The 24,910-nt window shown below is 40.1% G+C and overlaps 1 protein-coding gene across 2 annotated transcripts in view; it reads right to left on the bottom strand.

Annotated features, from left to right (window-relative positions):
* SLC1A2 (solute carrier family 1 member 2) overlaps positions 1-24,910 on the bottom strand; it is a 90,400-nt gene that overhangs the window by 9,845 nt on the left and 55,645 nt on the right. The window contains exons 3-10 of one of the 2 annotated variants that reach the window (XM_032110612.1): positions 24,191-24,441; positions 20,565-20,724; positions 17,424-17,550; positions 14,728-14,961; positions 12,257-12,451; positions 8,501-8,635; positions 2,733-2,964; positions 176-237 (exon numbers count right to left, since the gene is read on the bottom strand). In XM_032110612.1, coding sequence (XP_031966503.1) covers positions 211-237; positions 2,733-2,964; positions 8,501-8,635; positions 12,257-12,451; positions 14,728-14,961; positions 17,424-17,550; positions 20,565-20,724; positions 24,191-24,441 — 1,361 coding nt within the window. In that variant the 3' untranslated portion in view covers positions 176-210. The remainder of the gene's footprint in view (positions 1-175; positions 238-2,732; positions 2,965-8,500; positions 8,636-12,256; positions 12,452-14,727; positions 14,962-17,423; positions 17,551-20,564; positions 20,725-24,190; positions 24,442-24,910) is intronic. The other variant, XM_032110611.1, reaches the window with a different exon arrangement.

Genomic DNA, 24,910 nt, shown 5'->3' with positions numbered 1-24,910 from the left:
AGTATAAATGAACCCGAGTTTCAAGAAAGGTATCTCCAGCCAAATTACTTTAAATAATCAAAAATCAAAAAAGGTAAAATGTCAATTTAACTTTACAAAAGTATTGTAGATCTTGATAATGTGAGAGTATCTTTCATTTAATTCTAAATGGATGGCTTACTTTTTCCTAACTTACCTTGTAAGTTAACATCTTCAGCTTCAATTGAAAACTTAAAGACAGAGCTGAAATTCCCCATGCTGGATAAACAGGATGCATGGAAGCATTGGGACATGGAAACATGACAAAATGCACTGATCTTTGAAACAAAGTCAAGCTTTTTCTTAGATAATTGGAAGGGGAAAACATGCAAGTACAGGAATGAACAGCTTATTCAGAAATGAAAATCACACAGAGTCATGTGAAATACGATAATAAAAAAATACAAAAATATCATGCAATAACAACCACTCTAACCCCATATAAAGGTAAACTACTTATTAATTATGTACAATGACCATGCAAAATTATAAACTACTAGTGTTATACATGGAATATATTACAGAAAGTAAATAGAAAGGGCATTCTAGTAGATCAGCTTTTCCATATCCTGACCAGAGTTGCAGTAAGCTTTTCAACCCACCAGTGCATTGGACAAGATGAAGAGATGTCTTTTTAAATTTAGCAGCTGTTTCGAAGCCCCAGATCCTACACTCTGTTGCCTTTGCAAGTCTAACACTTGGGAGTTGTAGACCACTTCAACATGATCCAAATGCTTTGCAAGTGTCAGCATATATTCATAGCTCATCAGTTAGGTCCCAACAACACATCCTTTTGGCAGCTTGCAGACAGAAAAGAGAAGTGGGCTGCTCAAAGTCAGTCTTGTGCTCAGTCCAGTAAAGCCTGGCTCTTTTCATGAGTTTCAAAGAGCAAACTGAGACTGTGAGCAGACCAAACCTAAAACAATTTAAAAGGACAAACATTTCTAGCTCATAAATCACTGGTCCCAAACTTGAATTAAAGGGTATGCTTAGGATGACATACAGCACCATTAATCCATGTTTTTGAGGCAAGCTATTGCCTCAGCTGAGGGAAATTATATGAGAAACGGAAGAGAAAAGGAAGTGCAGCAAGTATTGATTGCACCAACAGGCTACTACTTTCTAACTTGACTTGGATCTCTGTGCAAATCTCAGAGACGGGGAGCAGATAAAATCATCAGTATTCAGTTCCACAACAGACTCTTAAACCTACTGAAATCAGCATTGTCTATTTAACTTAAAAACAGTGTTCAAAAAATTCCAAAAGAAGTTATCCAAAAAGTGTGTGTGCACATGCTTTCTATCTTTCTTTCCAGACAGTTTCTTTTTTTCTTCAAATTTTAATGTCTTATGTCCTTCCCTTTTTTGAGAAATATAAATTAATGACAATTTTCAATTTTATGTAAGCATATATTCTCTTTCCATTTCAGATCTTAGTTTTTAAATTTTTCTCATGGAAAAAGAGTGGGTCTTAAGACAAGTGAGAGAGCCATGGCAGAAAAAATGCATGATTTAAAAAAAAAAAAAAAATCACTTTACTGAAACCTGGGAACATTCAGGGAAAAACTGAAGATAGGATGAAAGCTGTTTGTTTTTTTTTTTTCTGAATTCAGTATTACATTTTCCCCTGAAAATCCAGGTTTGGCCTGCATTCTCAAGAAGTAAGCATTAGGAAAAAAAAATAATTCTAAAGAATATTTCCAGCCAGGCTAGAGACAAGTGAAAATCGTAATATAGGACTTATATTTCCAATATAAATGGTGATCTGCTACTGGACTTAGTGCAGTCATTCACAGCTAGATACTGGCTCAGTTGTGGCAGCTGGAAGATATAAGAGAATCTGTCTGGATAAATGGCTAAGGTAAGCTGATTGGCAAACCCCACTGTCTCAAAGACAGTGTACAGCATCAGACTGGAGCGTTAATAAATACAAAAAAAGGACTATGAAATTAGAAGTTCCACCTTGTTTCACTCTCTTTTCTCCTCCTTTTCAAAATCTCTCTCTGGATTTTAAACTGCCCCATCCCATTGGTGGGTTCTTAATGAACTTTTAACCACTAATCTCCTGAACTGTCTTCTCATTCAGCTGGTGGGGTTGCTCAAGCTCACTTCACTCTGATCTAGACGTTATTATTCGTATTAATATTGCATGTTAGTTACAGCAAGGGTTACAGAGGGAATACAGTGATTGTGCCTTAGTGCCTGGGGAAGGAACGCTGATGGAAGCGAAGCAGAAGCATGCTGTGTGAGTGCAGGAGCATTCTCATGCTAAAGCGCATTCAACGCGTCGACCTCTGAACAGCATATCATGAAGGCAGTCAGCAAGTGACAACACCTGCATCTGAACTGCAGCCATCCTTCATTTGGGTTGGCAATTAAGTTCTCTGTTGCCACAGAAAATTAAGTAAATGTCCATAGAAGGTGATGCCATATTCTCTGTGTCTTGGCATATTCCATAATACGCTGCATCTTGCCTTTTGATATGTAAACAAAGTACATGATTTTTTCCCATCAAATGACAAGTTTTAAGAAGAGTGCAAAAAAACATCTTTTGAACTGCTCAAACACATTCAAAATGTCTGGGGTTCATGGACCTTGTTGTCACATTGTTATTTGCAGAATGATTTGAAAAATACATGCAAGTTATAAAATAAGATAAAATAAAGCATGCAGTGCTATATACATGTCTCAATATCCATAAATGTGAAAGGTACCTTGCACTCATCTACCATGACTGAGTTGTGAGCTGCAAAAACACATTGGTTTGAGTTGTTTTCCCTATGATTTTTCATGTCATCATAGATTGACTGAGTCTTGGTCATTTCAATGTCTTCATGCCCTTTGTGATGGGAATCAATGGTGTCAAGTTCTGCCTTGGAAAGGTGGTAGACAATGCCAGCACCAAAAGAATCCCCCACTACATTGACTGATGTTCTCATCCGGTCCCTATAAAAGAAGGAAAATGCAGAGGCTGAATGGTTTGAGAGGAAGAAAAAGTAGGGCATGGCAGCCCTGTTTCTGGTACAGTTAACTGCACTCATTTCAGGAAGCTTAAGGTATCTTTTGAACAGAGAGATGGGAGCTTTCAAGGGAAATGGGAGAAGTTGGCTTTCCCAAGGGACTTGTTCAGACAGGGAGGATGTTCAAACTGCCGGGTCCCAGCTGCTTATTCTCGTGGAGTTTGGCAAAGAACGTATGCTAGATCCCAGCCAAACTGCAGAGCCGTGCTTGACTGACATCCCCCAGTGCCGGCTTCTGGAGCTGGAGGTTTCAGTATCAGGGTGCCCAGCTCACACCACTGCCCTTTGTTTCATCTGAATTTATTGGAGCACTGAACTTAATGCAGCCAGAGAAAAGGATTTTGGATCTAATGAGCTGTTCTCATTTCTAGTATGAATTAACAGAAGACCTCTCCCTTTACTCTTAGTGAGCAAACTATGGGGAACAAAAATGCCTGAAATATCTCCATAATGCTTAGGCCATTGAAGCTCTTCTTCTGGCACCATCTTTACAGATGGCCATCTGTTGGTGTGGCAGCATGCCCACTCATACTACGTGTGCCAGAGCTTGGCATATGAGCAATCCAAATATAGGTCATGGCCTACAAAATTATGAGCCTGTGACAGCATTTCACTAACGAGTGCCCCTCACTGTAGGAGGGTGCCAAGAGAGGCTAACATGCTTCATTACAAAAAAATATGTTTGTTGGCACTTTCTGGACAGGATGCCATTAAACAGACATGCCACCTTTCTCCTGTCTTGTCTTTAGGGTGGCTCTATCTGTCAACAGCGAAGTCACAGTTATGGATTTTCCCTGAATTCAGAATTCTGCCCCACATCTGACCAAAATTCTGCAAAAATGGGAGCTGAGTCCTGCTATCTTCCCTGCTGCAGCACACATGTTGAAATCATTTACAGTCTCATTTGCCTCTTCGTATCTGCATTAAATATAAAACTCCTAAAAACCTTCTGACCAAGGGTTGCAAATTAAACTGACTTAAAGCAATTGAGTCTAGCTTTGCCAAATAGGTCAGAGAAATGATTACACTGATTAATTCTCAGAAGTATATTCATGAAAATTCATTTAAACAAAATGGCCAGGTTTAATAGTGTGGACATGTGCCAAGTGACAAAAGCTAGCATGTAAGACCTCATTTCCCAAGACAGTGATTAATTTCAAAACAACCTTTCTAGTATTTCTAGTACTAGATTTGCATGACATCTCCTTTTCCTGTAGAACACCAAGAAGAAAACATCTAAATATATAAAATGTCAACTGATAAACATTCATTATTCATGCTTATTCATGACCATATAAATTTTTGAGCCCTTTTTAACATCTTTGCTCTACACATCGGTAAATCTGCCTTTCTCAGCTGTGGAATTAGAGTCCCATTCAAGTTTCTCCTCTCCCTCTCAGCATTATCAGGCTTACATATTTAAAGACTTTGTAGTGTAATATCTTTGCTGAAGCAGTTAATTTTCTCTTTTTGGCTTCAAAGGAATACCCAGAAGGGAAAAAAACCTCTACAGTAATTCCCCCGAGAAACAAACCAACAACCTATAGGAGGGAAACATCCTTCCAGTTCTGCTTCACACAAATTAAATGCTTTATACATTTCTCATCCAATGCCTGCGAAGACTATTTTAAACCTGGTCAGAGTGGTAGAATAGGAAAATAAGACTTTCTGGAGTGATTTTTAATTAAGACCATTAAATACACTGAACCTGGCAATACAACTCTACAAAAAGAACACATACTTAATTTTTTTGCATGACTGGTAGTAAATTTTGAAAGGATTCACTGATGCCAGATGACAGAGAGATAGTACAGGATGCCAAAAAAACAAGGTAGAGAGAATACATAAATATAATTGAGGCAGAATTCAAATTCTGAAAGGGTCATTTGAGGAGATGCTCCAGCTCATGCACACGTACTACTAGCTGAGAGATTCAGCAGTACAAACTGCACACTGATGCACAACATGGTACACTGTGCAAACCAAAGGAAGCCAGGAAGTTCCTCACAACAGAAAGGGCAAAGTCTCAGCTGTCAGGAATCAACAGCAAAGTGCCACTGACCTCTTTTGGGGCAAAAAACACCCTATGAAGAACACCCTATGAAGAACAAAGACAATTGTACTTACTCTTTTGTTCAAATCAACCAACCAATTAATTCCAGGCAAGTGGGACAACGTAAACAACATAAATGTAGGAAAGTTGCAGTCTAGAGCCTGTTCATAACATCCAGACTTCAACTAGGTCTGAATATTCTGAATCTAGATCTGAGCCAAGGCACAGAGTCAGAACTGAAGCAATCTATTTCTGAGTTACTGAATGAAGGTTTAAGTACCGGATCAGCTGTCCAAGCTCATTTTCCCTAATTCCTCTCTCTTTGCTGCAAAATACCACTAATCTCGTACCACTGATATTTACTAAGCTTGCCAGCTCACATCTAGAGAGTACCCAGTTTGTGGCTCAAGCAAAATAAGCTCATTTTATTCCATCTGTTGGCATATAATTACTGTCCCATTAAATGTCACTGCTGTGTTGTCCTTGGTTTTAAACTGAGAAACTCTAAGAGTTGTGAAATCCTGGGAAACTTGCCTGGTGAAAGAGCTTACACTGGGTATGTATGCATGGGAGGTAGAAAGATTTAACAACCCAATAGATACTGGAGAGGCTTGAGAAAAAATTGATAAGGAAACCTTTCAGCTCCAGTCTGAAGGAGAGAGTGCCAAGTTTAAGGATTTGACATAAAGTCATCTTTGTGTTACACAATGACCAAATCATGCAAAAGTGGTTTGGGTAAGACCACAGTCTCAGGTGGTGGTAGTACTGTAAAATGAACTGATGTTCTGATACTTGCTTTCATCAAAAATATTGAAAAACTCAGAGTAAGACATTTTTTAAAATCATTTTTTATCTCAAATTTAAATGTTATTGAAGGGCTGTTCCAAGTATGTCTACACGGTTGGTTGCATTTACCCATGGGTTCCAGAAAAGTGGCTGGAATTGGGTCTTAAATATTTTATTAACTTTCTCTTCTACATTCTGTTAGAAATATTGCTTTAACATTATTTAATGATCTGAAGAATTGGGAGAAGGCAGTGTTTGTAAGTAAAGAAAATATGTTTTTATGACATTTCATTTCAGAAATTCTTCAGGTCTGGTTTGTGTGTGCAAAAGCTTGCTCAAAAGTTGGCTTGTGTGCCTTTTCTTAACATAGTAATGTCAGCAGCATCATTTTTCATAGCTGATTAGATCATTGTGGCTACCGTAACACAGCCACCAGCAGATGGAAAATGAAGCTATTAGTTGTTGAACACAGATTAATAAGTACAACACTTTCACCAACGGACAGTGTCTTGACTTTGCAGCACCAGTGGCACGACACAGAGCTTTTCACCTCTTTTCTCATCTTTTTCCCTTTTTCAGTTCTGAATCACAGTTGCAGTTGCACTGCTAATTGTAGGCCAGGAGGATCCAAACCCGACCATTTGGGCTGCAAGTTCTCTTGCCCTCCATTTATTTTGGAAAGACACCTTGAAATACTTCTTTCAGAATGGCTATCCTTCCTCTACATATATTCATCACTGCTACAGCTCCGCAGTACAGAAGTTTTCATTTCCTAAGCAAGGTTGGGTTAGCCAGTGGGAACAATGCTGCTGAAGCTGAGAATGAAATACAACACCCACTAGTGCATCAGAACTGCTGATAAACTTACAGCTCTGAGGCTTGCTGGTGTGGGAAGAGCTGCTCAGTCCACAGGAATATTTTAAAAATACATTTCCCTAAAAAAACCAAACCACAGGCTCCTTTTGCACATCCTCCTACCAGCTGCAGAAACCTACCTATTTGCCTTACTTTGAGAGCCAAGAGAAACAGATACTTAAAATATATTTTTACATTTTTTTTCTCTCCTTCTTCCAGCGGCAGATTCCTATATCACTTTCCTGCTTTCAGCTATGACATTGTAAATATAATAAACCCACTGAATATCACATCATTCCCTATGCCAGCTGTACTTTGCCTGCTGTACCCTCTCATTTAACCATTCTGCATCATATCATGAAATTCAGTTATATATAACATTATATAAGTCAAGTTTTCCCTTTGCCTCCTCAAGCTGTAAATTCCTCTTTCATTTTTGCCTGAAGCAGAAATCAGAGCTGCATGTTAGCCTTTAAAATTCTTAGTGACAGATAGAGAACGCCAGTAGACCCAAAATATATGTCAGGATTGATTAAGTTCTTGACCTCTTCTCAATAAGCCAAAAGATAATGACAGAAAATTAAACTTCTATTTTATCTGCACATGCACATTCTCAACTCTTTTATTTCTTCTTGCATAATTTTGGTTGTGTATCTGGGACTGAAAGGTACCAGAAGCAGGCAGCCTAGGCTGCTAGAAAACACATAAATAGTACAGTTATATTTATGCCTCCCTTTCTGGGCACCACAGCTGGAAAAACAAAACCAAACATCTTTACTACTTAAAAGAATACTAGGGGAGAGAGAGCTGGCTGTTGACCAGAATACATCAGAACGTACTGTGCTGCAGCAGTACAGGACAACGTGAAAGTCTCTCTAGGGGCCAGTACAACTTAAGGGCTACTGAGTCTCTTTCAGCTGTGCACAGATGACAGAAAGATATCCAAGCTGTCAAATAACAGCAAAAGAAAGGATGTGGCTTGGCATACCCTCTGTCTGTATTTACAGCTTCTGTATTCAAGTACTGAAGACCAAATGCCTCAGAAAACAATCTGTGGGTTAGCTGTTTCTTGCTGGAGGACCTGCAGTGGCCTGGAGGTCATTGATCACAATGGAGGACTTTGATCACAAGTCCTTGGAAATGAAAGCCATTCTTTCCAGTTTGAGTAAGCTGTCAGTAAAATGAAAACTAGGGAATTACCGTCTTTATTTCAGTTTTCATTCTTATTTGTCTTTGGTCTTTGTCCTGCCCTAGAACAGACTCTTTTTAAAGGTATTTTACTTTCTTATGTACGAAAAGAAACTGACTTTCCCCCCCTACTAGTATAAAACATTTGATGCTACAAATCCCAAATCACCCTATAACTTGCTGGCAACATCCTGATGGAACTTGCATTTTCAGCGTTCATCCTTCATTTTAGACCAGAACTATAATAAACAGAAACATGAAAGCAAAGATTAGAAAACTGCTCTTGAATGATGGAAAGGCATCATTAAGAAGAAGATAATACAAAAGTGTGCGCTCACAAGTGTGCCAAGAAGACCCTTTGCTCATAGAAACTGACTTCAGTAGCTCTGTAACCGTAACAGCTGAGAAGCTGCTTTCAGTGTCTCCTACTTCACTAAGGGGGTAACAGCCCATTTCCTCCTTTGATTTATCTGTGGAGGAGAGACTCAAAGTTCTTTAAGACCAATGGCTGGAAAGCACTGTGGACAAACATTACTTCACTACTTTTTCTGCACCAAGCAGCAGAGTCAGCTCAACTTACAAAAGCCAATCAACAGCAACAAGCAAACTGATGTCCTGGGTAGGGAGACCCACTGCAGTCAGGATCAGCAGCATAGTGACAAGTCCCGCGCTGGGAATGCTGGCAGCTCCAACACTTGCAAGGGTGGCAGTCAAACTGCAAAAACAAAAATCAAATGGCAGTAGCAAGAAGAGGAACATACACTTTCCTTGCATACTCATGTGATCATTAGGAAGGTCACATTTTTAGTGTGTTTTTCCCATAAAACTAACAACCATAGGACAAATCAAGGTAAGCTCAGGTCATTATTTTTCACTCATGTGTTTCTCTAAAAATATTTACTGGGGTAGGCCAGATCTATGGGTTTGTTCCAAGAGTTGGAAGAGGGCTCTCTGTAAGCTAGTTATGACATTCAAATCTGTGTCGTTGTGTTCTCTGAACTCCACAGACGACACATCCAGGGTTTTGAATCCTGAGTTTTGACCATCCAGACATGCTAAAGTTTGGTGACTACAGGTTGAATTTTCAGGGCGATTCATTTCTGTTTATTTACATTACCTAAAGACTGAACTGTAAATTAAAGGCTGAGAGAAAGCAGTTATTATTAAATACAGAAGAATAAAAGTCTTGGTATCCAAAACTCGCAAAATACAAGCCAGTGGTGCACCAAGCCTGGATACAAATTACCCTAGATGAAAAAGCAAAATTGATCTGATTGTTTAATAAATCCAAACCTGTGTTTGTTTTTGCCTCTTATATTTTGATAAAGATCAGTAGAATGAATGTCTGAGCTTCAAAGGTTTGTAAAAATACAACACAGACCATAACAAATATCAACATCACTGGGCAGTCCTATAAAGAATGGAAAACAAATTTGTCAGAGAGCAAGTCAAGGGGAGAAAAACAGGGAAGAGAAGGAGGAGAAGGAGAAGCGGAAGAAGAGGGAGAGGAGGAGGGTAAATAAAAAGTAAAGTGGGTGAGAGGGACCAATCTGACTTTTATTTATGCCTCAACATATGTTATACATGAAGTGAAAAATTACTGTAGGGGCTGTACACATGCTGAAAGCCCTAACACATGCCACGTGTTAGGGAGGCAGAAAATGGAGGGAGGTTCTGTCTCTGGGGAGACTTGGCTTGACACAGAGAAAACTTCCATGACTGGGCTGTCTGGAAAAAATGCCCAGGAAATCGGGCTGTGGGAGAGCCTTAGCAGATAAAAGCAGTGAACTACGCCACAGCCGGTGCCATTTTCTTTGGGTTTCTTGGAGGGAGCAGGGGCTCACCTCACAACTCGTACCCAACAAACCTGAAAGTGCTTCCAATACAGAAGTAGGGAGAAACAAACTATGCAGGAAATACTTGCCCATTAGCCCCAGAAGTCATCTATGAGGATGTTAGCCCGATTTAGAGCTGCCAGATGCTGGCTGGCTGGGTCTGACCCAGGCTGCAGTGTGTTTGTCAGGTGTCTGGGTTACAGTGCAACCTTGCTTACTAAACACCCAGATAGTTCCAGCAGGTGTGCAGGCAGGATGCTCTGCTCTGCTGTCAGGCTTTGCACGTGATGCCAGATCCTCAGACACTTCCAGCCTAAACTGGTAAGGCATTCCTTCCAAGCTCTGTGAGGAAATGCTCCTGCCTACCTTCCCACAGCAGAACTTACAGACCTGGAGGGGAATGAAGCTAGCACTGTTCAGAACTAAACAGAACCTGGCTCAGCTACCATTTCCAAGATCATCCTTTCCCAAAGAATACAGGAAATCAGAGGAACTACATGACCAGTATGAAGTAACTAGGACTGGTCAAAAGCTAATTAGTCCTTATGATGTTATGTCTGGGTCATTTGAATATTCTCAGTATCACAAAGTGCATGTACCAGACAAAACCTAATAATCTTTCCTTCATTTGTATTGTCACCTCAAGGGATAGTTCTTGTCATATTGCTGTAGCAAAAATGCATGAAGAGGAAAACCAGTGGTTTTACAAACAGACCAAAGTTGCTCCCTGCTTTGTAAATGTCAGTCACAAAGCTGCATACGCCAGCCTTGAAATGGTGAGATCAGGAAGAGCCAACTGGTCAATCCCTCAGAGGAAGAGAAGATGAATAACTCAGGTTCAAGCCTAACAAATCTCCTGGACAACAGCAGATTCCTGATTTGAATTTCCCTGGTCTCAATTTAGTTTAATATGTGGCATGTCTGAAATGACTGTTTTCAGTTTTAGGAACAGATATGCATCATGCAGGTCTAGCATCCACCTTCATTAGAAGCAGCCCTGAACCATTTACAAACTTGGCTTTACTATTTCAGGAGTCAGGACAGGAAGTAAATGAATGGAAAATGTGGAACTAGTATAGCTGGGCAAGAAACATAGAATTAGACATCCCTTTGCAGGAGTTTCTTTAGTGTTAAAAAGGTTTAATAAAAGAAAACTGTGTGGGTGAAAAACTACAGGAAGAAGACAAACTTGGCAGCCTTCACGTGTGGTTTCCATTTTAACTATTCAAAATGTTAGACCTGCTGTCTACATCAAGTTAAAGCTCCCTTACAGTAAACAGTCTTCAATCACTCTTATCCTTTTTTAATGGGTACTTTCTTTTGTCCTTACAGATGCTCAGCTTTGTTCTGGGTAAGACAATTTGATATTAAAAGACTACAGTTAATATTTGCTGGGTTAGAGATAAAAGGTCTGGGAGTATCCAGACCATGCTACAGACAATCTCACCCTCAGTTCATTACGTTTTTCCTGTTCACCAAAGTCAAAGAAAAAGTACAGGCAAACATAAACACATAGACAAGTTTTTTAGGCATACTTTTTTCTTCTAGTGTATATAAACAGATATATTCTAGAAAGTTAATGCCCCATATATGACTTGTAGCATACCCCTAAAGTAAAAAAAACCCAAAACATTTCACTGGACAGAGAATGCTTTATATTACAATTGACATTGTTTTCTGTGCTGGTTTTGGCTGGAGTAGAGTTAATTTCCTTCACTGTGACTGGTATGGGGCTGTGTTTTGGATCTGTGCTGAACACAGGGTTGATAATACAGAGATGTTTTTGTTATTGCTGAGCAGGGCTCACACAGAGCCAAGGCCTTTTCTGCTTCTTGTACAGCCCCAGTGGTGAGGGGGCTGGGGGTGCACGGGAGGTTGGGAGAGATGCAGCTGGGACAGGTGACCCCAACTGACCAAAGGGATATGCCAGACCACATGACATCGTACGCCATCAGTGTATAAAGTGGGAGAAGAAGGAGAAAAGGGGAGTTTGGAGTGATGTCGTTTGTCTTCCCAAGTGACCGTCACGCATGGCGGGGCCCTGCTCTCCTGGGGATGGCTGTGCACCCCGTGGGAGGCAGTGAATTAACTCGTTTTGCTTTCCTTGTGTGCACTGTTTCTGCTTTCCCTGTGGAACTACTGCTATCTCAATCTGTGAGTTTTCTTTTATTCTTGTGATTCTCTCCCTGATCCTGCTGGTGGGGGAGTGAGCGAGTGGCTGTTTGGGTCTGGGGTTTGGTGTCCGCATGAGGTTAAACCATGACAGTTGTCAACTGCAGAAGTGTAAAACACCACCAGCATGCACTAAGGCTGCAAATGATAGAAAACACGTCACCAGAGAACCAGGACCTATATATAAAACGTTCATTTGTATAGCATTATTAGAAATCCACGGATTTCATAGTGAATCCAACTGAGACAACTCAGCTACTGAGAAGACATCCAACCCCAAGCATTCACATTTTACAGTCTGTAGAAACAAAGGAGTCTTTTGAACTGACCTCACAGTAACTATCTGGCCTCCATCCAGGTCAATCCCATTCATCTGTGCTATGAAGATGGCAGCCACAGCTTCATAAAGGGCAGTTCCATCCATGTTAATAGTTGCTCCAACAGGAAGAACAAACCTTGTTACACGCTTATCAATGCCAAGATTTTCTTCAAGACACCGGAATGTTACAGGCAATGTTCCAGCACTAGGGAGAGAAAGCAAAAAACATAAAGAAGACATAATTAAAATCAATACAACATATACATATAAGGGAGCAAAATCAGAAATTCTAATACCAGTTTCCATTTTCTACTTCCACTTCCTGCTGTGATTCAAGCCGTTTTTAGACGATTTTTAAATTAGGCCTACATTTAGCTGGAAGTGAGACTGAGGCCAAGACATGAACATGACTTGATGTAGGATGAAAGCTTGAGAGTGCCTGAATGAATTTTTCAGACTCATTGCTGAGGCCTTGCACCACAGCATTGCACATGATGCAAGAGACCCAGAGTCTGCTGCAAGAGACTGTCAAACTGCCCCCCTCCCCGGGGGAAGTACCTGGGCATTCCCACCTGGCCTGAACGTGTAGTAATCCATTGGATTCTATGTTTTTCGGGGGACCCTCACCACCAAGGTGACCTGATGGACAGCATCAATGGGATGCTGGTGGGATCCAGAGAGTGGTGGTATTTTCTTTAATCTGTCACTCTCATCTCTCTTTCTGTCCTCTCACCTCTTTTCTATTTCTCTCTCTCTCATATTTACTGTTAAGTAAAATCCATACTATTGACTTTGGCATATAGTCTTGTTTACACCTTAATTTGGGCAGAGACATTTCTAGTAATTTTACGAACCAGACCGTAACACTGATACACAGACCTGTGAGTGTAGAGACAAATTTTAAATTTCTTTGATTGTGAATTTGCTCTAAATGGAGAAATTGGTATGGTGTTAAGGACTGGAAAAGCCAGACAAAAAAATACAACCCATGTTGTTCCTAGACACTGGAGGACAGGAAGAAAGGATGTGAAATACAGTAGGAGGATAGGAAAAGATGTAAAATATGGCTGGAAGATAACAGCTCTTTGCACAGACACACAATGCCTTGCTTTTGTGGGAATATTTGAGGTCATTGCATTCACTTGCTCAAAATAAAACACCTTCATCCAAAAATACTGCTGAAGTGGAAACTCAAACGCTTCAATGAACAAAAGCCTTAGGTAAATGGTCAGTTATTAAAATTCTTGGGACACCAGATCTCCTATAATCCAACATTGTTTATCACAGAGCCACAAAATTACTGAGGTTGGAATGCATCTCTGGAGGTCACCCATCCTGACCACCTTGCCCAAGGCATGGGCAGCTAGGGCAGGTTTCCCACATTTCCCAGGACAGTGCCCAGACAGGTTTAGTGGATCTCCAGGGCTGGAGACTCCACAACTCCTCTGGGTGACCTGTGCCAGCATTCATGCACTGTCACAGTAAATCACAGCAAAAAGAGTTTTATTGTGTTGAGATGGTACTTCCTGTGTTTCAGTTTGTGCCCACTCCCTCTCTTCCTGTCACTGGGCACCACTGAAGATGGGCATTGCTTCATCTTCTTGGCACTGTCCCACCAGATATTTGTGCAGACCAGTAAGGTCCCCCAGAGACTCTCGTTCCTCAGGCGAGAAGCTGTTCAGCAGAATGGTTTGGGCTGACCCACAGAGACAGATGAATTACAGTTCTTTCAAAGCAATCTTCAAATCAAGAATGCTCACTTTTCTGGTGGTCAGTTTTGAACTAGGCTTTTTTGTTTTCCCCTTTTTAATTAAAATGGAAGATTAAATTTTCTTCAGAAATAAAACAAATATTGAAGGAAAACACTTTAAAATATGGTATTTAACTGAAAAACACTTTCAACACAAGATCTACTGACTGCCCCACTGCAAAACACCGATTTCTGATTTTATTGAATTTATTGCTGAGAGCTGTGTTACTTACAGACTTTGCTGTGTCTGTTCTGTGCATTAGCAACAAGTCTAAAATGCTCAGCTTTTCACTGAAGTCCCATTATTTTGCCAAAATGGATTAAAGTACAAACTGAGAGGTTTTTTCCTTTCTTTTGTGAAACCTAGCAATGTTTGTTTGGGTTGTTTTTTTTTTCTTGAATGCAATGGGACTGGTCTTAACATGCTTTCAAAATAAATAATTATCACTTTTTCCTAGTTGAGGAAACGAACACAGAATTAACACAATTTGCACAAGTGATTTGGCAAACGGCAAATCCCAAATCTCTGCAGGTGGCTATACAACCTCTCTAGAAAATCCTGAAGGAATGTGGTATTTTGATTTATATAAACATGGCTGTATTAAAAATAGTTTTAATTCAGTGGTATAAAATGATTTTGCAGAGAAGGTCAGAACAGCAGATGTACTATGCCTAAACAGCAGCTAATAATCTGCTACAAAATAAAGTACACTGGTATTTCTCGGGTGTACCTGGAAGCTGTGCCTAGTGCTGTAATCCACGCCTGGAAAATCCCAGCAAGGAACGAAAATGGGCTTTTCCTTGTTATCACAAAGTAGAGCAGAGGCAGGAAGATCCCTCCATGGATGACAAGACCCACAATCACAGTGACCATGTACATGCCAAGTTGTCTAGCAACTACTTCTAAGTCCTTGATGGCAATGATTTTTCCACAGATGAGGCAAGCAATACCCAACGGGGAATACCTGGAGAAAGAAAACAAGCATAGGCAGAACTCGTCTTGGCAGTGTACTCATAAAAACTGTGCTGAACAAAATATAGACTGGAGATGAGTAGGGAGCTCTCAGGCTCAACACTGAGGTGCACATCAAGAACTGATGGACATTCAAGGGATAGTTTTCACATCTATTTAAAAAATAATGGCCATCTCCAGCAAATTCCCCATCTACTTCATTTTCCATCCTATCAAATGGAATATGCTTTTCCTGAATAGTTTTTGATCCTGAAACAACATTGTACAAGGATATGATAATGTCACACAGGCTTGCATCATTATAAAGAGTTGTGTAGATTTGTTTGTAATACATAACTTTGACAACCCATTGTTTATCTGGGTTTCATGGGATTGCGTTATTTAATTCAGTTCAACTATTTGTTGAAATGAACTATTTATATCTTGAAGGCTGAAAATGTTTCCACAATGTTCTTTCAGTAATTCAGACAAATATTTTTTAATTTATGGATTCCTCATTAATTATAAGCTTTCGTTACTTAGAGTAGGGTTTTTGTCTCCTCAGTCATTAAAACAATACAAAGGAAACTGACTTTAAGGATAAAAGTGCTTCCTGGTTTTTGTTTGAATATCTCATGGTTTCTCAAGCAATGTGCCCAAGGCCTGGAAAGACTTCAATCACTTCAAATGCAAGGCCAGCTGTTATACCAGTTATCATAAAATGCCATGTTTCAATGAACTTGACAAAATACAGTTCTTATAGAGAGTTACATGGTGTCAGAGCCAGATGTCTGATTTGTTTTATGCTTGTGTAGCAGTGCCATGCTCCTGAGAGTCTGTAGGTGCCATGGGAGTTACAGCTGTCTGTGCTGAGAAATCATAAACCAAGCAAAACAAAATAAAAACTCAGCATAAGGATGTGCATTTTTCTTAATAAACACACACTAAAACCCCCTTGCTTCTGGCCTCAACAAGTCTTTAAAAATTCTAAACAGAGATGAACAAAAGGAATTCCCAACATCAATTTCCTTTTTTTTTCATGAGAAGAAAAAGAAAAGGCACATCAATAAAAATAAATATTTACAGTGAATTTCTTGAAACTCGAATGATTTCCTGCCATTGCAACACTGACTACTAGAGAGTGTTTATATTGTAGGCAGGGTATTATGTCTTGGGTCGACCAAATGGTGCTAAGTGAAGTAAGAGTAAATTCTAGCTCCTGGAGGGTTCTGGGAGTATAGTCACCATCTCTCTATAGAGTGGAGATTGAGTAAATATTGAAAGTTTTGTGAATAAAAACAACTGTGGTTTTATGCAGCAAGATCATCTACAGAAAAGCAGAAGCGTAACAGGAATGCAAAGTCATCGCTTCAAGTTCTTTCTGTTATTCTGCACATTTCCACACTCTTCTTACTGTCTGCATCACTCTTGCCTAACAATGTCCCTCTGAAACACTGGTGGTGCTGACAATCTGCACCTCAGACACCCTGCTCCCTTTCCTATACACTGTGTCCATTGAGCTCTAGAGAAGAGGGCAGCCTTGTAACTCAAGAAGTCACTCCCAGGGACACCATGCAATCCCAGGTAGCAATGAGCTGTGATACGTGTGTTGTGTTGGAGTGGCTATTTCTGCTCTCAAAGACCTAGGAAACACAGTAGTACTATGCCAAACATAGCAATGCATTTTTATGTTCTGAAAAACTGGTTCTATGTGAGATGGCCATGCTTGGCACTGCATACAAATAGCTCTGGGGAAGCACTCAGAAGAAACACTTAAAAAAAAAAACCAACCAAAAAGAACCAAAATGATAATCCCCTCTCAGAAGTGTAAACAAGAGCTCAGACTTAACTGGGTAAAGTGACTTCCTTGAAGGCACGTCAGGCCCCATTATTACAAATGGATATACTTCAAAAACAGGGCAGGTATCTTCCAGTGACCCCATTGCAGCAAGGTTGTAAGACACCTTCTGCAGAAACTATGGGTGAAGGGATTACACATCACTGAAAACTACTGTAATTTTACTAGATGGTAAAGTATTTTTACTAAAGAAGACAGTGAATAAAGTGTGTCTCAAGGCTTTTTTTGTAATTATACCTCCTAGGTAATACCCTGGGATTATGCTAACCTCCCAGGAAGACTGGGATGTTCTTATGTGGGACATTCTTGCTTGCTTAGGTGTCCTCCTATGAACTTCCATAATCAATGTGGCTTTTGAAGGCCTTTGCTGGTACATGCATGTGTTGTATTTCAGTACACAAAGAACAGAATCTTCAGAAATGTTTCAAACTGGGTCCTAAGTAATCCTGACCAAATAGAAATAATGCTGCTGTGGTTCTAATATACCTTTCAAGGCTTTAAACAGTCAACTATTTAATTACACTCTTTAACAACAAACTGGCATCATTATATTAAGGTTTTAAGAGGGCTTTTTAAAAATAATCTTTTTGTGCTGTAAGTCAGAACTACAAACTTACCACATGATCATAGTTACTAACTTCATTACAATCTCATTCAGGATGTTGAAGAAATCCACCATCATCTTGGCCTGTTCTCCCATTTTCCCCATAGCAATGCCAAAAGCAATAAAGAATCCTATCAAACCTATTGGGAAAAATTGCAAGACAAAAAGAAGGCTTTTAGGAAGTTTTTGCACCTAGTCAATGTCTTGATACTATCTGCTAATCCAGATTTCACAGAAGCACAGAATCACAGTTTAGGTAAATTTGGAAGGGACCACAGTGGGTCATCTTGTCCAACCTCCCTGCTCAAGCAGGGCCATCCTAGAGCACATGGCACAGGATTTCAGAACTATAGGGTATTACAAATGTCTTGGGTCTTTTTAATATGTACTAATGCTGAACTACCATGATCAAATTCAGAACAACTTTGATTCTTCAATGTTTTACTAAATTCCAGTTTCACAGCCCAACTACGGTTTTGTTGGTTTTTTCCCTGAATTGATCTGATCATCAAAAAAGTACATATACAATAATCTTCTCAGTGCCATGCAGCTACTAGAAACCTCATGATCTCTGGTAAATGGGAAAGGGAACACAGTGCTGCACCATAACTCTCTTGTTAAAACAGTTGCTAGGAACCAAGAGGAATTTTCTCAGGCTTTACAAAAGTGCCTTGACAGATTCAGCCTACAGACTAATCAGTCCTGGAGTGCAGGGAAAGGCAAAAGTAGCCTAGAACTTTTGCAGGTGAGGAGTATTCCTCTTAAATGCAGAAGGCAGAAGTAAATGAAGAAGGTGGGAGGAGAAGGTGGGTTTTTCACTTGATCACAGAACTGCCAATAAGCAGATTAACCTCACTGAAAAGGCTATCAGTGGATACAAAATCGTAGCATTCAATCTGGGTAACACTTGGCTCCTAAATGTAAATGCTGAGGTGTGATTATCTGGAGTATTGGACTATCAGTGTGAAAAAACAACTGATGCATCTGTCATGGATTACTTTGGAGCTATTTCTTCAATGCTAACCTTTTCCATCCAGCAATTTTCAGTGTCCAGAGTTGGATTATTAACTGATACTGACAGATGGTTTGAATCTTCAGTGATCCTTCGAGGCTAAATTTTCAGTCATGATATGAGTCCAGTATTTAACAAATGTGTAAACTCATCTGGGAAATTCCTATGGAAAAACTTACTGGGACACAAAAGCATTCAAAGATAAGGGAATCTGAGCTGCCAGTACCCTGGGAAAAGACAGGCTGTCCCGTATCTTCACACTGGGTTTAGCAACCAGATTTTTCTTCTTTTTTTTTAATCTAATTTCCTGGATACAAAGTCATTCTTTAGGACCAAGCTATCTTTGTTGAGTCAGTTGAATAGGGAAGTGAAGCATATGTTTGTGTGCTGCAGAGCGTAGAGAAATGATGAAAAGCTTTTCAAAGACCGAGTTACTTCCTGGAATTCAGAATCTGCATTAGAAAATGTTAATAGGTAGTTTTGTTCATTAATTCCAAATGAGCTGTTATGTTACTCATGAGAGTCAGATTGGTTCCTATTTGCAGGAATTTGCCTGGCTTGTACAGCTTTTTCAAACTGGATGGAAATTCCCACAACATCTTCACTTCTTCATTCCAAATCAAACCATACCAAACCAACCCAAAAAACTCTACATTTGAGAGTCATTGGTCAAAACACCACACCAAATTTCCCAGCATATTTCTTTTCTGCAGGAATTGTATTCAGGCTTCTAGATCTTTTCTTATCCATGACAGAGCCTGCACAAAACAAGCCCAGCATTAAATGTAATGCATCTCTCACATCAGAACAACTGTTTCATTTTAATGCATAAGCAGAATTCCAGGAGAGAAAAAAGCAGGTGAGGGTAACAGCACTGGCACTGAGCTGCTGCCTCATTCATGGTGCAAAATGCCAACTTGCAACTCTGAAAGTGGCTTCTCTGCCCACAGATGTTGAATGGAATGAGAGCCATGAAGGCAGGCAGGATACAAGGCTCCTGTAGAGCAGTCTGCTTCACAGAAAAACAAGATCAGCTTATAGATGCTATCTTCTCCGCTATATCTAAGCAAAGCAGCCACCCAACTCACCAACACCTCAAGAAGGTCTGCAGACACAGCAGCCACTGTGTCAGCAGGAGCTGTTCAGCACCTGTAAGAGGCCATTTGCCCTTCAAAGGTTATGGCCCAGTGGTGAGAGAAAGCAGGGGATTAGGTAGCCCAACATACTGTCCCACTTTGAGGACAACACCGATAGACAGAGAGGTGTCAGCCTCAGCCTTCTGGACGTGCTGTCACAGAGCATCTTTGAGCGTAGGTGTGAGGCTACAAATTGAGAGCTAATCTGTGACTGACTTCACCCACATGCAGAAAGCAAGGAGTTGAAGGAGGAGCACTCCTCTCTGGGCTGACAAAACAGGGATTCTAGACACAGAAGAGAAAATAGAAGTGGTGTGGAAGATGTTTGTTTCTCATGTGCCCCCACCCCAGACTGAATAGTTGCTTCAGGAAAGGGTGGGAGATAGGCAAAGTTTTCCTACCACCTCCACTTGCTGGCTTGTCCAGACAAGATGGCATGATGGCATTTGCAGCTGGTAAAGGTCAGCAGCCAAGATGAAAGGAGGAGGGAGCTGTGACTCAGAAATGTGTCAAGTCTTTCTGGGATTTTTCTTGGGTGGTGTGGTTCACACTCCACCTCTCACTTCAAGCTCTGCCTCAAGCCAAATTAGTTCAGCACACCCGAGACACCACTGGAAACAACTTAGCTCAGCTCCATCAGGGGGTGTGTGAAGCACTGGCTCTTGAAGCTCTCCCCCATACTGTTTTGCCAATACACATTAGCATTAGCCTAGGTCAGCTTCTTCTAGGATGAAAGGATATTTTTGGTACCTCCTACATGCTTTGCCACTGTACTCCAATTCATAACCACAAAGCTGCCAATCCAGAACAATTCACTTGCTGGTTTCTGTGGTATCTCAGAGACCAATGGACAGGACACCTAGTAGGTGATAACATTTGGCGATTATCTGGAGAGACTAAACGTGCACTGAAGAGCAGATTGGACAACACTGACTACACCTAGCCACAGCAAAAAGCTGTGACATACATATGAGGTACATATTTGACAGGCAGAAAATTTTCTTACCCAGGACATTCATGCCATCCTTAAATTCAAGTCCTTTCTTAATGACCATCTGGGCTTCAGGTGGTGCTGTCTCATTCACCATAGCAATAGCAGAATCAGTGACATTAGGTGGCTCTTCAACAGGTAGTGGCACCAGCACTTTCTTGGTGACAGTTTGTATCTGAAGGCAATAAGAAGGGAGCATGAGAATGGAAACAGACTGAATGCAATCCATATGGTAGATAAGGAAATAATAATAAAAACAGTCTTCACTTGAAATTCCAGGGAGCTGTATTTTTGAAGGATTGGACATGCATTCCACAGCCTCTTACCCTTCTTCCAAAACTAAGTTTATTTTTCAACAGTTCTAAGTGCTACAAAGTCCTGGGGGTCTTCCTCATTACTCTAGTGTGAAAAGTATGGTAAATGCATGTTTTTTATCACTACAATGAAACATTTTACAGATAGTTCTTTTGGCCAGGCAGTTCACAAAGGATGCTTCCCAGACTGTGTGTTACAGGTTGATACCATTTGTTTAGCACCAAAAGGCAAGTGCCTCTAAGATCAGTTATGGCAGCAACTCTGCAGTAAGGCTTGTAATTCAGGACAGTCTGTCCAGCTCAAGTCATCCCAGTTTGATGGTTAACTTGAATCAAAAATTTAGGACATTTCCAACACTTCCCTTACACCTTTTGAGCTCTTGACTGCAATAGCTCAAAATGGAATGTACACAGTCCCCTGAGGTCTCTAATTAAAAGATTTTGAGTGATAGATAACAGAAAAATTACCAATGCTGCCAGATACAAATCTGACCACCTCAAAAAAAGAAGGTATCAGCTTTTGAATGCATTTGGACCCCTCCTGGCACATGAAAGGCAGGGTAAAGGGAAAGCTGGGAAGGAGTGGTAGGAGGAGAAGTGAGCTTGAGTTTACAGCTAGGAAAAAAGGGAGGAGGGACTGGAAAAAGAGATCTGTGATCTCCCTAAAAGCAACAGCTTTTCGAAGGGATGTTTTCCTCCCACTTCACACCTTGACCCTTTTTCCACCTCTTCATGGTCCTGGGACAGGTAAAACAGTTTGGAAGCTATGACTGGCCTGACATGTTTTCCCACCTGCTCCCTACTTCCCTTGCTCCTACAAACACCTTTTAGCAAGGTAACAGAAAATGTGCATTAGCTTTTCAAAGAGCATTTGCAGCTCTTTCCTGTTGACATGGACATTGTAGTACTATAGATGATGATCCATATTTGATCCATATGGTTTAAAGCCTTATGGTTTTAAAATACCTTACATCTCTCTTTCTAAAACCTGCTGCCTAAATCTGGAGAGGAGGATATAGACAGAAAACCTACGTAACTTTGCATGAGAAACTCTTCAGTTGTCCTGAAACCATCTAACATTCTTGCATGCCTACTTTTTTTCAGAGTTAAATTTTATCTGAGGGATATTATCAACACAGTTTTTTATGTGAGGTATTCAGAATGTAAGCATTGAGTAATGGAAATTAAACTTAAAACATGAGACTCTTCACTCACAAATTCCACTACAATCACTTAATTCAAAGATCCTCAGAAGTCCTTTGCACAAGGCCACAGTCTCTAAAAATGCTGAGTATGACATAAAGCTTATATTCTGACACATCTGAGACTAGAAAGCTGTTTAAATGGTATAGTCATATTTACAGATAGTCCCATGGTTTTTCACGGCACATAAAATCTTCTGTCTGCGGGAATAGCAATTTTCATTATAAATTTAAACTTTCTTGTGGACCGTGCTAAACTTCAGGAAAGACTGAAATCTCATGATGGCTCACAGTCCAGTTTGCAAATGAACAGTTCCAAAGCTGCTCATGAATCTCCTCACTGTGTTTTGCCTGGTGGCAATGGAAGACACAGAGAACTCCCCTCACACTGTACAGCACCATTACTGTGCACCTTTCAGAACCACTCTTTGCAGCATTACTGCAAAACGTTTCTTCCTCCTAAGGCTACCTGGAAACTCTGAGTGTCTATGGAGAGAGACTGTATGAATGTAGGAAAGAAAATACATGCTGACACCATTAAAGAAGGTAATTTTCCTTCTAAAGAGAGAGAAAAGTAAAGCCCAGCTCCTTACAGAGGAGTTAAGGGCTAACAGAAGCACAAGTTCCATCTAGTCACACTTCACAAATGAAATGTGGCTTTATGGCAAAGGTTTTCACTAGAAATTAGTCTGGAATCTGCTGAAGTCAAACACTGAATCCAAAAAGCTCAGATTTTTTTTTTTTTTAACTACATTTCAAAACAATTGGTGAAATTGGTGATCCATAACTAGTGAAGAAACCTGAACATTTCAGTAACACTGAAAAAATAAGATTAATGTTATAAAAAAAACTATCTGACACAGGTAGCTTAATTCTTATTTTTTCTGTTTTTTGCCCCTTTGTCAAAATAATTGACCATTTTCAATTGACCAGAAATTGAATTTTCCTCTCTTCCACAATTCAAATGAGGGAGAGGATGAAGAAACATAAGCACCCTGCTTTCCTTCACTCAGTTTTGCAAAAATACATTTTGCATTACATGTGATGTTTAGCCACCAACAGTTTGACCACGACTGACATTCCCATGATGATTTGGAAATATTGAGACTGTTCTCTTTCTAAATCCCAAAGGATTATGTGTTTTTATGTGGAAGTCCATGTAAGAAGTGAAGCAATCCAAGGGCTTTTGGCAGTTTAGGTTACCCTCCATTCTTCCACTCTCCCATGGCCTCTACTCCCTTCCCCCTCTTCTCTTTACTTTATTCTTTGGCCATAACCACAGCACAAGCTATCATGCCATTTCACACAGGAACACTTAAGAACAAGTTTGGCAACAAATCCTGTTACATCAAAAAACAACCCCAACCCCAAAAAAACCTATTTGCATTACTTTCAAACAATTCAGTTGGAGGAAAAAGCAGCTTAGAAATCTGCTTAAGTAGAAATTAGGAAATGTATGTTTTTCATTTATTTTACCTGTTAAAGTCAAGGTATTTTGATTAAGCACTGGTGAAAAGTTTTCAGACAAAATTATCTCCCTACAGAGCAAGCAGCACATTGTGCAAGCATCCTTCCTTCCCAGCATGCTCCAAAACTGGTGAAATGGAGCCACCTGTAGGTGGGTCAGCCCTTTGGATCTATTTTCCCCACTGGAAATTTTCATCTATTTTCTATTCTCATCCGGACTCTAACACAGCAATAGAGGTTATGAGAGGTTGGGGTTTGGGCTACATTTTTGGCAACGAGCTGGAATGAAGATCATCCATATATTCCAAACAGGGCATTGCAGAACCATCATCTCTGTAACTAACAGCCAAGTTAAAATTCAACCTGGGTGAAAGACCAAGCCAGCATTCATGACCATAGATAATGTATGAAAAGCATGGAGAAAATTAAAGTTTACTTCATAACAAAATAAACTTTTTTTAAAAAAATAATTTAAATAATTACAGGATAAACCAAGGCAGCTATAAATAATGTTCTTTCATTTACTTGCTCAAGACTTTAGACCTGTATTCCTCTTTATATCATTTCTCTGATTAACCTAAATAATGACATTAACTCTGCAGACAACCCTGACAAGTAAAAGATGTAAAGAATATTACCAAGGAGCAGAAGGACTTACCTGCTGAAAGCATGCTTGAACCAGATTTTCAGGGAACAAGTTTCGGATCAAATCCAAGAAGGCATCCAGACTAGATACTTCATCATTCTTCTTCCCTTGACCAAGCTGTTTCTTGAGTTTCGGATTCCCCGGATGGATGGCCAGAACCAGAATCACACCCAGCACAGCAGCAATAATAGTGGTGGACATGTAGTAGACCATGGCTCTTGTCCCCAGGCGGCCACTTGCTTTAGCATCTAATCCAGACAGTCCTGCAGGTGTTTAAGAAAAAGCAAACATTGACACTCAATACCCAATTCAATAATTATAAAATAAAACCCTTTGTAATTTTCAAAGTTTAATGACTTCCTGTGGGTGCCTACTTTCATCCCTCGGATGTTCTCACCATTGGACAGGTTACTGATGCTTCTCCCTCCAGTTCTGTGCAGTGTCTACTGCTAATAATTTAAAGAGAAGCATTTAAAACTCCATCTAATTGAAACACTGAAAAATAGAGAAGATCTCTACCATCTTTTGCCCTTGACTTCTGCACACCGGTCATGGTCTAGCTGACACCACACCTTCAAGAAGGCTAGACTCACTAACGTCATGCCATTTTATTTGCAAGGTCCCATCCAGAAATTAGATCAAACAGCACATTAAGAAATTTCTGACAGTAGCATGTGCACATGTGTTTGCAAATAAATTCACTGGACAATATACATAATAAAGCCAACCAAG

This window comes from Corvus moneduloides, chromosome 6 (genome assembly GCF_009650955.1).
Source record: "Corvus moneduloides isolate bCorMon1 chromosome 6, bCorMon1.pri, whole genome shotgun sequence".
Taxonomy (NCBI): domain Eukaryota; kingdom Metazoa; phylum Chordata; class Aves; order Passeriformes; family Corvidae; genus Corvus; species Corvus moneduloides.
The sequence above is the reverse complement of the archived record's forward strand: the minus strand, read 5'-3'. Positions and strand labels throughout refer to the sequence as shown.